The sequence below is a fragment of the Squalius cephalus genome, assembly GCF_949319135.1.
Source record: "Squalius cephalus genome assembly, chromosome: 10".
Classification (NCBI taxonomy): Eukaryota; Metazoa; Chordata; class Actinopteri; order Cypriniformes; family Leuciscidae; genus Squalius; species Squalius cephalus.
Genome location: NC_137131.1, coordinates 26,844,501 through 26,858,592, shown reverse-complemented (window position 1 = coordinate 26,858,592; position 14,092 = coordinate 26,844,501). Strand labels below are relative to the sequence as shown.

At 37.6% G+C, this 14,092-nt stretch overlaps 1 protein-coding gene across 3 annotated transcripts in view; it reads right to left on the bottom strand.

The window, feature by feature from the left end:
• Nucleotides 1–3,893: 3,893 nt before the first annotated feature.
• Nucleotides 3,894–14,092, bottom strand: part of suz12b (SUZ12 polycomb repressive complex 2 subunit b) — a 33,590-nt gene continuing 23,391 nt past the window's right edge. For all 3 annotated transcript variants that reach the window (XM_079882575.1, XM_079882574.1, XM_079882576.1), the window contains 5 exons: nucleotides 11,240–11,383; nucleotides 10,825–10,982; nucleotides 5,834–6,032; nucleotides 5,569–5,648; nucleotides 3,894–5,445 (listed from right to left, as the gene is read on the bottom strand). In XM_079882575.1, the coding sequence (XP_079738701.1) occupies nucleotides 5,145–5,445; nucleotides 5,569–5,648; nucleotides 5,834–6,032; nucleotides 10,825–10,982; nucleotides 11,240–11,383 (882 nt within the window). In that variant the 3' untranslated portion in view covers nucleotides 3,894–5,144. The remainder of the gene's footprint in view (nucleotides 5,446–5,568; nucleotides 5,649–5,833; nucleotides 6,033–10,824; nucleotides 10,983–11,239; nucleotides 11,384–14,092) is intronic.

Below are 14,092 nucleotides of genomic sequence, written 5' to 3'. Positions count from 1 at the left end.
TATTATTTACATTTTTTTTTTCCTTTAAGAATTTGTTTAATGCAGCATCCAAATGTTTATATGTGTGTTTGGGTTGTTTTAAATAAAAAAATATATATAATTAATATATCATAGAGTTGTCTGTTGTGGTGGTGATTAGATGATATGTGGTGACGTCACAGTCGTACTGCATTGTGGGACATATAGGTGCCTGAAGTGTACATTTGAAGTAGACTCGCTCCCTCGGTCAAAATAGAGGGAACGAGGGTCTGTCCATATAAACTTCCCTCGTCCACTTCACGAAGTGGAACGCACTTCAAAATGGCGGCAGGGATTCCCCCTATGGATTCCCGCAAGGGGAAAGCTTAGGGAAGTTCGCAAGTGCGTGTCTAAAAGTGGACTTAGACATTAGGCTTGTTTGAGATGCGCCTTGCCTCGCCTGAAATGTATGCGAGAGTAGGCGGCTGCAGTGAGAGGAGGAGTGAAAAAAGCGCAGGCAAGACGGACAGTTCTCTTCTCGTAGTGGATCTGACACCTGCGAGATCAAAGATGGATATCGCGGGATTCACCGGATTCACGCTCGTGCACAGTGTTGCTAATAAACTGGATGGAATTTAACTTCTGTTGCTTTTATATGAAAATAAATAAAATGAACAAGACACCCAAAGTAGCCTACTTATTAAATTCCATTCCAAATACATGTTTATCAGTCTTTTTTCTTTAATACAGAGTCACAGACATGTGTTTTTTTTTCCTTTTTTTCTTTTTTTTAATAAAAATTACATTGCATATAAGTTAACCCATAGAGATCGCACTGAGATAGTTTGGGAATATTACCACATAATGTATACACATAAAACATGATATCAGAGTTTTAAAATCAAACATTTTAAAAGAGAACAATACATCAGGGTTGTTTAAACCAATGAACATCAAGCTGTGTCGTCAGCAAGTCGTTTCCCATCATGCTTTTGATCAGCGCAGTCAGTGGAGAGCAAGGGTGCAGGGATTTGTATTATTTTGAAGTACCCCCGGACGCCGCCATTGGCTAACGGAACCCCACCTGCAGTTAGCATCCCATTGACTCCCATTCATTTTGGCGTCACTTTGACAGCGAATAACTTCACATCTGAGGCGTTTAAAGACTCCATTTGTCCATTATTTATTTCTAAAGAAACACGACAATGTATAAAATGCTCCATTACCTTGTATCTTACGTTATGGCCCTGTAGAAGCAGTTTTTGTAAAAGTAGGCTAACGATTGCGTCACAGCCACGTGACTCTCTGTCGCACAGTAGAATAAGTACCGTATGGACAGGAGGAGAAGCTCGCGGGCAATCGGGAGGACGTCGAGGCAAAATGACAAAGTAATTAATCAGAACACCTACAAAAAGTTTCTCCTGCTCCAAGATCATGGACAGCTCCTACTCACGCTCTCCGTCTCTGCGAGTTTCGGAAGGTAATGATTCAGATTGATCTTGGCACAGCTACTAGAAGACAGACGGTTTGCTCACGTCACATCTACGTCGTCGAGCTCAGTTTGAGTCTGCGCAGTACGCTGGACCCCCAGGAAGTAAGATTTTCTAATTGGCTTCACTTTGTCTCCGTTGAATCCAATGGGGTCGCTGTGTCCATTTCTTTTACTGTCTATGGTGGAGAGCAACTGCGCTCGACTGCAGAATCCGACAGGTGCGCCTTGCGCTCGCGAGAGATTTTTGACATACGTCAGCATGACATCAGAGCAAGGCGGACTGCACTCGGACACATTTCTAACCGGCATGCATCTCGCGCTGATCACCGGTGATCGATTCTGCGCAGATTTTGCTCATCTCAAACAAGCCTAATCTCTGCTGGAACGCAGCACTAGACGTGTGTCTTCCCCTTCCTGATTTGCGTCAGATTTGACCTCGGAGAAATCTGATTCGCTGTACAGCTGTCAATCATCTCACGTGCTTCAACGTGACCTCTTCTGCATGACGCGTCCTCCTGTGTGCACTTCCTCATTCTGGACATCCGTGATAAACAAAGCGAAAGTGACATCTCTTCACCAAAACAAGTTCTAATAAATGCACGATTTAAGTATATGTGTTTTGTGCGTTATTTTCGTGCGATTTGGGGTATTTTTATATGAATAAAGAATAAAGGTATAGGTAAGCATAGCCCATAGCTTCATATAAAATGCTAAAAATAACATATTTCAAAACCTTTTTTTGACTTGAAAGCATTTTAAACCGCGACCGGAATATGATACAAATACTCGATGGTGTTTTAAATTGAGCTTTAAATAAAAGTGTAATATTAATAAATTAAATTGTGTCATGTAGCTTGAGGCTACCTGTGCTAATGCACCTGCTGTAGGAGTTTTCTATTCCATAATCATGGTTCGAATTACGTGGGAGCCAGTGGGAGCTGAGCTCCCATGAAACCAGTAAAATCATACACCTGTGGGGGTCTCTAAAAATCATCAGCACCATTATTTTAAATTACAAATAAAGCACTTTTTCCTTCAGACTACTGTAGCATGACTTAAAAGATAGGACAAGATGCCAAACACATAGATCTCACGGGATCTCGGATCGTCATCACACTACATCCTTATGCTTAAATCAAGTGATCAAAGTGCTCGTTGCCGCTGCGATCAGTGGCGCGGATACTGTGTTTGTTTGTGGCTCGCGCAGTCTTCACTCTGACGCGCGCTTCAATCCGTTGTGGAGACTCTCTATTCGTTCCAGTGAAATTACATAACAAAATGCACACAAACGTGTCTCTGCCTGATATACAACCACTGATAAACATAATCGGATTTGATTTAAAAAAAAAAAAAAAAAAACTAGTGATGAGTATGGATTCGAACCCAGAACCTCTGACACGCTTGGCAAAAATTCGACCACTGGATCACGTAAGAACACGTTTAACTTTGTTGGATCTATTTATTTACTCACGTGAAAATTCTCACAACTAACAACATATTAGACCTCATTAAACGACAAATTAAACCAAATGTACTATTTAAATTGAATTGTGTTACCAACGCTTTTTTTAAATTAAATTTGTATTATATTTAATTTTTTTTATATTACATTATTAAGCTACGCCGCGCCTGCTCATAGGCTACTTTTTTTTAAAGAGACCCCCACAAAGATGAAATCATAATTCGAACCCTGTCCATAATATATATATATTTTTAAATAATTCTCATTTAAAGTTCCAATAATAGTTTTTTGTTGTTTGTTTTCTAACAAGACTTAAGTTAATGGGTGGATTATTCGTGTTTAGGGGGTTACATTAGCTGTCATGACCAAGCATTATGCCAGAAGAAAGGCGCAGTGGTCTCAAACTCAATTCCTGGAGGGCCACAGCTCTGCACAGTTTAGCTCCAACTCACACCTGCAAGGAAGTTTCTAGTAATCCTGAAGACTTTGATTAGCTGGATCAGGTGTGTTTGATTAGGGTTGGAGCAAAACTGTGCAGAGCTGTGGCCCTCCAGGAATTGAGTTTGAGATCAATGGCTGATTTCAAACAAAAGAATAAGGATAAAAGAATAATGAAGATCAAGTCTCATACAGGCAGAGGTGTGAAAGGTTGGTCGATTTAAATGAAAAGAACATGAATGAGCCAGTTCTCCTCGCCAGACATTAGTCAGAGACAGTAAATGGGTGTTTACAGGGCAACAAAATATTTGATGAGAATCTTGTTAGCCTTCCCCAAAGTCTCCCCTGACATAGTCTCACAATAGGCTTCATAAAATGCATAATTTTAGAGATATCATTCTCAGATTTGAAATGAAGCATGACCACAGTTGTGGCTACACTTTAATTGTGGTTATAAGTTGCTATCCTAAATTCACATAATATTTTTATACATTTAATAAATATATTCTTAATATTTGTTGTTTTTGTTTTTATGTTTGAGCTTATATATCTCAATATTAATAACAGTCTGGTTAATTTTGAGTCTTGAACTGTAAACTCTCAAGGGTTGGCTTTCTAAATATATGTTGGTTATGTGTCTATTCAGAATGACTTATGAGCAGCAACCTTTTTATTTCGGGTATGTCATGTATGCAGCACTTGCCAAAATTGGGGGTGTTGAGGAAGGGGTTAAACCGAGCATTTACACATCTTTAATTTGTAAATAATTTTCGTGTACACCAAACTTGTGCATTTTGCAAATAAAACAAATTGAAGGAGTAAGGATGCTGTATCTGATATACTTTGGCATGTACAACATCTGAACATTATAATAGCAACAGACTATTATATAACCACATTACCAGTAGTAACATAGGTTTGACATGACCTACAAATTATTCCTGATCCTCATTCTAAATGGCATAATGAGGTTTGTTTACAAAGATTTATGAAACAAGGACTTCTTGTTGCCCAAACACAGGCAGCTCTCCTTTCACATGGTGTGCATTATATTGCTGATTAAGAAGAAGAGAACTGGGGAAAAAGAAAAAAAATATATACACAGAAGAAGCCATTCTAAGATGGAAGGATCTTAACACCTCACATGTGAGACAAGAAGCTGTTGACAGAATGCAATGTATATATTGATTGGTCCAATCTAAAACCGATAAGAGCATCTGTATGTTATAAAAAAAAGGAAATGCAAAGCTGTTTAGCTTTCAAATCCCACTTGAGAAACCTGAATATCACAACTTAGGGTCCATGTCAACAATTCTGAGTCTACAGCCACTGAATAAGGAGTAACACAAGTGCTACAATGTGCTAAATAGTCACTTAACGCAGTGGTTAAAAAAAGTCAAAATGTGTATGGAAAATATTGATTAACAGTACTCCCAATTCTACAGTAACTCACTTCTTTTCAGAAAAAACTAAAGACTATTCTACACATGACTGCTGAAATGATAATGGTTTATGACAGACACTGCACTGGAAACATTGAAAAATTGCATGAATTCATTCAAAAGCACTTGCGTCAGTTCTTAATACCAGCAGCTAACTCACAATCGAGTCTCAAATGGGCTCCTTAATTTATAAATGAGCGTATGGGCAGATCAGAAATAGAACTCATGTTCTAAGCCACAGAAGCACTGCTGGCTGAGTGTTCTAGACCTCAAAACAATAAAATGATTTCAAATGGTTCAAAACAGAGCTCATTGATTCTGTTCATAATTTTTCTTGTAAAACCAGCTGTTGTCAGTCTGAGACTCCACTTTTGGTGCGTTTGCCATGTAGTGAAACACCCGAGGACACTGCGTGACCATTGCAAGTGGCATCTGGCAACTCCTGCCCTTCCTCTAGTTCAGGAAGTGACTCCTCTATCTCCTTCATACGGGCCATGGCCCGGTCAATGGTTGCTATGGTGACCAGGTTGAAGTCATGCAGGTTGACCAGGTGAAGGAGAAAGTTCCGACACAGATTCCTGCGAATTATGTGTGGCCCGCAGTTCTCCACAAACAGCATGCTTGCCTGACTCATCTGATTATCAGCAATGAACCTGGTGAATGGACAGTTAGAAAATAAGATGCAACGTTTTTGTACATCTATGATCAAGGTTTTAAAAGCTACTTAAACAGTTAATATAAGGAAAAGAAAAGACAATATGAATGTATTCTTTTACCCATTCTTCATAACGTGAAGATTCCATAACTTCATTACTTCTTTTTCTCCTTCATTCACATCTGTGAATTCTTCAATTTGCTTCATGCAAAACAAAACATACTATCAGTGCAAGAACATAGTGCAAGAACTGAACCGTTTCAGTGAGTGAAAGAATGATTTTCATATATTACCTATACTTATACATAAAAGAGAATGAACTGTTCCATTCAAATGCAAAAATCGTGCAGAGAGAGGAACTTGACTTGATTGACCAGTCGACTAACCGTGGTGGTCTTTTCTCTGAGCCACTCTGGGTCCCTTTCATCCTCGCTGTCCACCTCCATCTCTTGTGGACGGAGGGGCATGCAGCTGTCACTGTGGAAATACAGACGATTATGTCCGCTCACATAAGTCCGCTGCTGCTCGGGCTCACCGTCCTCTGACTCCAAAAACTCAGACAGGCTTGGCTTGGTTCGCTTTGGCCTACGTGAAAGTGGGAGATTAAACAACCATGGGTATAAATACAACAGGAATGTTCTCCATTTATCTATATTAAATTTTAAGAGCTTGCAGCACCATTGATTTTATCAACAAAAAGAACAAGAGTGACAATACATGCATAATGCCAAAAATATGTAAGGTGATGTAAATGCCCTAAAGCAGTGTTTTTTTTACTTGTATTTTTTTTTTTTTTTTTTTGCAAGAAAAAAAGTCATAGGCCTGGTTTCACAGACAGGGCTAAGACTAAACCAGGATTAGTGCAAGCTGATATCAGTTAAAACAGCTCAAACATGCACTTTAGTCTGGGACTAGCTTGAGCCTTGTCAGTGAAACTGGGGATAAAGGTTTAAGCAAAACCAGAGTGGAAGACTTTGGCACAACATTCTTTTCCTATTCATCACTGTAAAGCTGCTTTTAAACAATATGCATTGAATAAAGCGCTATGTAAATAAAGTTGACTCGACTTACCCCGATTTTGTTCTATGTAAAAACCTTTACAGCATTCTGGCTTATTTAATGTGCACCAGTGATGCGCGGGTTGATCCGAAATGAGCGGGTGCCTGCGCTCACCCGCGGTTACCCGCGGTTATGAGTCATCCAAAAATATTTTTAATGATATTCGGGTCGTGGTCGGTCGGGTCGTTTGAAATAAAGATGCCAATTAAACCTTTGTAATTTATATAGTAGCCTACTAGAGAGCATATGAGCGGAGTGGAGCGGTGAGAATCTCCGCTCATCATCGTTCACGGAAATGTTCGCTCCCCGCTCAAAGCTACATCAGGCCGCTCCGCTAATCATCGCTCAGCGCTCAACGCAGTTTGTTCCGCGCTCCACTCAAATCGCCCCCCGCTCGCTCCAAAAAAGGGAAAAAAAAAAATCTACATGTATATCACTTTTAGCTTAGACCACAGCCTTACCTCCTAAAGAACTAAAGAGCAACAACAACATTTTTCAAATAGAAATGTTTTATTTCAAATGACAAATTAGACCTATGTAAGAAGGAATATAGCCACAAGTCCTGTAAAATTAAACAAATAAATGGGCCTAATAATATAAATAACAATTATATAAACAAAAATATAGCCTACATAAAAATTTTAAAAGTAAATTTACTATTAGGCCAGAATTTTGATAAGTGAACTTTTGCGCAACGCGCACGATTAAAATTTAAATGGACGTATATCCATTGTACACACAAACTGCTGTAAAATAAAACGAATAAATGGGCCTAATAATATAAATAAAATTTATATAAACAAAAATATGAAAAAATATACATAAACGTTTTAAAAGTAGGCTAAATTAGCCTAACTATTAGGCCAACATTCTTATAACTGAACTTTTGCGCAGCGCGCAGGATTAAAATTTAAATGGGCTTGTATCAATTGTTTGAATATTACGCTATATTTAATTTACACTTTGTTACAGGTTACCGTATTCAATTTGCTAACCTTTTGCTTTCTTCCCAGCGTGTTCACATCACACTGCATGTTTACGAGAGATGTGTCTTTTTAGATTCCAAAATGAATCTTTACTGACTGGAATGATGTCTCCACATTCGTTTTCTTCTACCACATTATAGTTAGTTTTATATTATAGTAGCCTACTACACCTGTGACTTCTTATTTTCCTTTTTGAAGTAGCCTACTTTTTGAACTCCATTATTGAGCCGAGTTTTGACTGAAAATAGAATCCATCTTGCAGTCATCAACAGTAGACTGAGTCAGGCTTGACTGAGCATGCTTCAGAATCGTGGTGTGCGTGGAGCGAAATTGGAGCGGGAAAATGGAGCGGGAAATAGGGCGACGCTCCGTCCTTTTAAAAATGCCGCTCTGCGCTCTGTCCAAAAATGCGGGTCAGGAAGCGGGTCAGGTACAATATTTTCTACTTTTTTTTTTGCGGTCCGAGTTGCGGGCGGGTTAGTTGAAAACGTCGGTCGGGTGCGGGTTGTTTATACATTGACCCGCGCATCACTGATGGATGTGCACATCCTGTATATATTTTGACATCAAAACTAAAGACAATTCAAAACCCAAACAATTTAAAAATCAAATGAGCTGATTTTAAATAGCTGTCAGAGATTGAAAAACACTTATTGATAATAACATTGATTTAAGGTCGAAATTAAACGGAAATTGTGATAGTCTTTTCTTAACTATTGCGACATATCCTAGTAAAACAATTTTTCAAACAAAGAAACAAAAATGTAGGTGGGGCTTGATTTGTTAATGGAACTGATTGCTGTAATTTGCTAATTGCTACAATCGGTTCATGTGATTGACAGTTTGCTGGAAGGGGAAGGATTCTCTTAATCTGTAATGCCTGGCCCTTGTGCCATTTTTTAATTTTTATGACTGATTAATAATTTATGATGCAACTTTCAATAATTAAGAATAGTCAATTCTGCTTTTATGGTGACTTTAAACAAAACACATACATATACATATATACATATATATATATATATATATATTAGGGGTGTAACGGTACGTGTATTCGTACCGGACCGTTATGGTACAGGGCTTTCGGTTCGGTGCACGTGTGTACCGAATGACTGAATGCAATATTTTGTGTGCGGAACATAGGTACATTTTCGTGTTTCCACACGAACATATTAAGTGGCGGAAGTCTCCGCGTTCAGCGCAAATCCCGCCCTGCAGCTGATTCTAAAGTTTTACCCGTCGTCACTGTAACCTAAACCAATGAAATAGACTGCAGGGCGAAAAAAGCTTTTCCGCTCAGTGTGCGCCGCCGCACTCTCCGTGTGTGTGTGTGTGTGTACGTGTGCGTGTGTCGGCCCGCTGCGCTCTCTGCTCAATGTTCGAGTCCGTGTTTGCGCTGCGCGTTCTGCTCTGTCGTTAACGGCACAAACACTCCAATCTTGTACCGATCATGCACTGGAAAAGCAAAGTCCGCTCAAATAAGGTGAAATTTCTCAGTAGTACACTTCTGTTTGCTGAGCTGGTATAGTTATGCTGGCAACAATGGTAAAATGACCTGCTCTGATCACATGCTCTGGTAATAATAGCTTTGTACTATATTTTATTTCGATAATTATTAAAAAAGTGAAAAAAAAAATTCTTAAATTGATTATGTTGATTGATTATTGAAAAATAATAATACATTGATATATTTATGTTTAATATTATTTTAATATAGGGCTATTTTCTGTTCCTTTTTTCCCCGTGTTTCATTTAATTAGTTGATTATAAGTTTAATTATTGATGATTACAAGCTTGGAGGAATTGCAATTAATTACAGCAAATTGTGCAATTAATTAGTTCTTTTTTTTTTTTATCGATTCCCAGCCTTAATTTTTAAATATGAGCAGGCCTACAAGCTGGGATTGGTAATGCTGCACTGTAATCATAGTTATTTATTTATATTTTTCATTATATTTTACTATGTGATATTGGTTTGAGACTTGAGAGTATTTTATTTAGTGGAGAACTTTGCAGCAGTATTTTATTTCTTATTCTTTTTTTTATTTTATATCTATTTTATTATATTTTATTAAAAAGTGTTTAAAAAAGTGTAAACAAATTGCTAAAAAAAGTTTATAGTAATAAACAACCTGCAGTTTAATGTTTGCATTTCTTTCCCTTACTGTACCGAAAATAAACCGAACCGTGACTTTAAAACCGAGGTACGTACCGAACCGTGATTTTTGTGTACCGTTACACCCCTAATATATATATATATATATATATATATATATATATATATATATATATATATATATATATATATATATATATATATATATATATATATATACATATATATACACACACATATATATATTATTTACATTATTTACACACATATATATACACACATTATACATTATGTATATATATATATATATATATATATATATATATATATATATACACACACACACATATATACATACAGACACACACAGTTGTAATCTAAATTATTAAAACCCCATCGCAAATCAGGTTTATAGGCAAAATTGTAAAAAATTTGTTGAGTCACGTTTGATTGCATGTTAGAAATATAGCTAAGTCAAAAGAATGGTCCAAAAAGTTGAGAGAAGATATCATCGATCTTCACAAACAAGGAACAGGATACAAAAAGATAGCGTTCCTCAAATTCCACCAAGGCTTGGTTGCAGTAGAAGTCCTGGAAGATTCTACAGTGGCCATCACTGATTTGAACCCCAAAGAAAATTTCTGGTGGGATTTGAAGGCGGCGGTTGCAGCACGCAAACCCAAGAATATTACTGAACTGGAGGCCATTGCTCATGAGGAATAGGCTAAGATTCCTTAGAAATGCTGCCAGAAGCTGGTGTCTGATTATACATCTCATTTGCAGCAGGTCATAACAGCAAAAGGGTGTTCTACTAAGTACTAAATAAGCTTGCCATGAAGGGTTTAAATAATTTTGAGACTGCAGAAGTCATTAAAAGTTGGATTTTCAGTTGAATTTGGGGAAACCACTTGAAACTTTTGTTGTGTTAAGCTATTTCAGTTACTTTTGTTTGACTTGTTCATTGCAAACAGCTGAAAGTCTGTAAATTTTGCCTATAAACCTGATTTGAAATGGGGGTTAAATAATTTCAATTACAACTCTGTGTGTGTGTGTGTGTGTGTATGTATGTAGTATGTATGTAGTATGTAGTATGTATGTATGTATGTATGTATGTATGTATGTATGTATATATATATATATATTATATATAACCCTACAATGAAAAAAATATATATTATTCCCAAAATACTATGACACATTCAGACCCATTTCATACCGACAAACAAGTATGTGGGTGACAGCTGTCCTTTTAACAGGGCCGTTGCGGCTGAAGGCAAAGCCAGGCTGACTGTGGATGTCTTGTGGATTGCCGACATATGAGCCATCATAGCACTCATTTATGGAAACGTCTATCCGAGCACCTTTAGGATGAGGCTGGAAAAAAGGGAAAACTTTAGTTATGTGACTGAATTCTTGAAATTGTCTATGAAATTTAAAAGACACAACCAATGATTATAGCATGATCCCTAGTTCTTGTGCCAATAAAAGCTTTCATACATACACTAACTATATAAGAAATTATGAATATAAGGACCTGCTACACCAAGTATAAAACTAATAAAAAAACTATTGTATTCATATTTGAAACGAAGCAGGCAGAGATTCATGATAGTGTGTTCTTCTTTTCTCACCACGTAGTTAAAGATGAATCTATTGTGGGAGACTTTGAGGTGTTTAAGCAGACTGTAGAGTTTACGGCAGTTGAGCGTGCACCAGGGACAGTGCAGGTCGTCTCTGGCCTCTGTTTGCTGACGACTGTTATTGTTGTACAGAAACTGTGGACAAACAAAAATAACAGCATATTGCATAAAGTTCTCAATTATTTTTTTAATTAGATGGTGCTCCACTAAACCCTCAATGTAAATTTTGTTTTCTTACTACTTGGTAATATACTGGACTTTAAATAGCTATATGTAGAATTCAGAAAGCCTTGTTATTAGCGACACTGATAGCCTTTACGTGAATTGCAGCCGGCAACTAAACTCACTCATGTGCGATGTAAGAATGTAATGTAAGAAACTGAACGTGATTCAAGGCCCCGATATACTCACTGTGAAGCTCTTTTTCGTTATTTGCTTAGAGTAAAAAGAAGTCTGAAATACCTTGGCAGCGATATACTGTTAACGAATATGTGCTGCGTGTTTTCCTCTCAATAACAAAAGAAACACACAACAAAAATTACAGCGTGAGAAAGTGGCAGTTAAGAAACCACCTGATCAAGTAAAAGTCCTGGCAGAAAGCGATGCATTTTTTATTATTTTTTTCTGAAGTGTTGACAACTTAGTGTTAACTAATAATTGTTGCAAACTGGTACTACCAACAAAATATTAGTGCATTCCTGGAACTGTGCGTCGTTACACTACATCCTGATGCATCGCTTTCTGCCAGGACTTTTACAGGCTTTTCCCAAATCACGTAAGTGACCTCGACGTCCAGGTTAGCGGTAGCATAAGCCATCAGGCAAGTGTTATTTAAATAAACTCCTGATGTACTTACAAACTTTCCAATGCCTCGTTCTATGAGTACAGAACCTATTTGTACTACAGCAGAAGTTTGGTACCATTCTGGGCATTATTAGTGGGGTAATTTACGAGATAAAAACTTGGATACATTAAGCCTACACTAAGCCATTTGGCTGATATCTCTAAATAAGCTCTAACTTTAATAATGTTCGACCAAGGGAAATAAAGCTTCTGGGGGTTTTTTTGGCTCGAGGTCATGGTGCAAAGGACCCTAGGTTGAAATTACTCCGAACCAACCCTTTAAGTGTCTGCGACTTACTTTCACTTTGATTTGCAATAGTTTGCACGTTGGCTTGATGAATAGATCACTCAGCTGCTCATCTGCGGCTATAACATGCCATATAGCCTATAATATGCTCTCACACGTTTATTTTTTAGCATTTTTGGGAGAGATAAAAATTTACATATGTGGTTTCAACAACCAGATGCATTTACACTTGTCCAGTTTCATCTGGAATGCAGCCCAGACCTCCTCCTGAAGTGGTTTGAGCAATCGGATTCAAATCCGTTTCGAATGCGTTTCGGAGGGCATTAGGGACACCTGGTCTTTTCACGATCCGATAGCTATCTGATCAAAGAAAACGCATGAAGTGGCCAGGTGTAAACAGCCCCATACACTCGAGTCAGCATATGATTATCGTGTTTATATTGTTTCATGTTTATGTTGAGAAAAACAATAATGTTACATGCTCGAGTGAGAAAACGCGCTGACAGACGTTTCAGAGACACAAAGATAATGGTGTTTCTAACAGCACTTTGCGTTTTCTGTTCTAAAACATGTCTCCCTCAACGAAACTTAAAGGAAGTGTATGTCTCAAAATCATTTTGCTATCTGATAAGTTATCATCTCGGATCACAGCTACAGCTACGCTTACCTGCAGTCGTGAATGCAGTGATGGACAGCTGTCTTTCCTCATTCGACTGCTGTTTGGATTTCATGTGATTTCTCATTGAGGTAATGATATTAGAACTCAGATTAATTATTTTTATCAAAAGTAATTCTATTTTGTAAGATCATTTAAATAATTTTCAAATAATTCCAAACTTCGCGAGGCAGACGACAACATTATGTGATCAGATACAGACAACTTGTTAACACGCTCCACAGAGCCACCCAGTGCATTTAATTATAACTGCGAGATAACGCTTGGGATTTATCATGGATTCACTGCATTTACGGCCAGCAAAGCAACGTAGTAAAATTCGAATAGTATTTTATTTTTCGAATAATAATTCCAGATTGAATATTCGAAAATTTGAATATTCATGCACACCCCTACTATAGACCTGGCTATGTTGAGTTAATCCTTTTTCTTTGCATGACAGATTGACTTCACAGTATAGTATAAGCATTTGTTTCATGTGACAGAATGAAAGAGAGGCTCTCAGGAGCATGCATAAAACTTTAGATATTCCTGGCAAAAACATCCTGAATCCTTCACAAAAAAATCAGTCTACAGTAGGGCTGTGAATCTTTGGGTAGACAGGGAATCGATTCAATTCACGATTCATAGGTTTTCGATTTGATTGCAATTTTTGCAAATTCAGAACGATTAGATTCAAGATGATTCACATTAAAATTCGATGCGATTAGTTCGATTCTGCATTTTTTTAATATATTATTTTGGCCTTGTCCACTCCTGAATTTAATCCCTTTGTTTCTGGTTTTCACTAGGGATGAGCCACGATTTTCGAATATTTTATTAGTTGATTTTATTATAGAATATCGAATAGGTTGTGCATTATTGTCTTTAAAAAAATCCCCATGGTTTCGGTTCTGATGCGATGGTGACACGTTCATGTAACCAGAGGGTGACGCTGCCAATAACGCATCTAAAAGCTGTCAATCAACTCTCAGACAACAGTAGAACACCACATTGTCTCATACCAGAGCATGTGAGTGGAGTGGTAATATTTCCTCCAGAGCAGAGAGCGCATTTCTGAAGATTCCGCTCTGTTCGC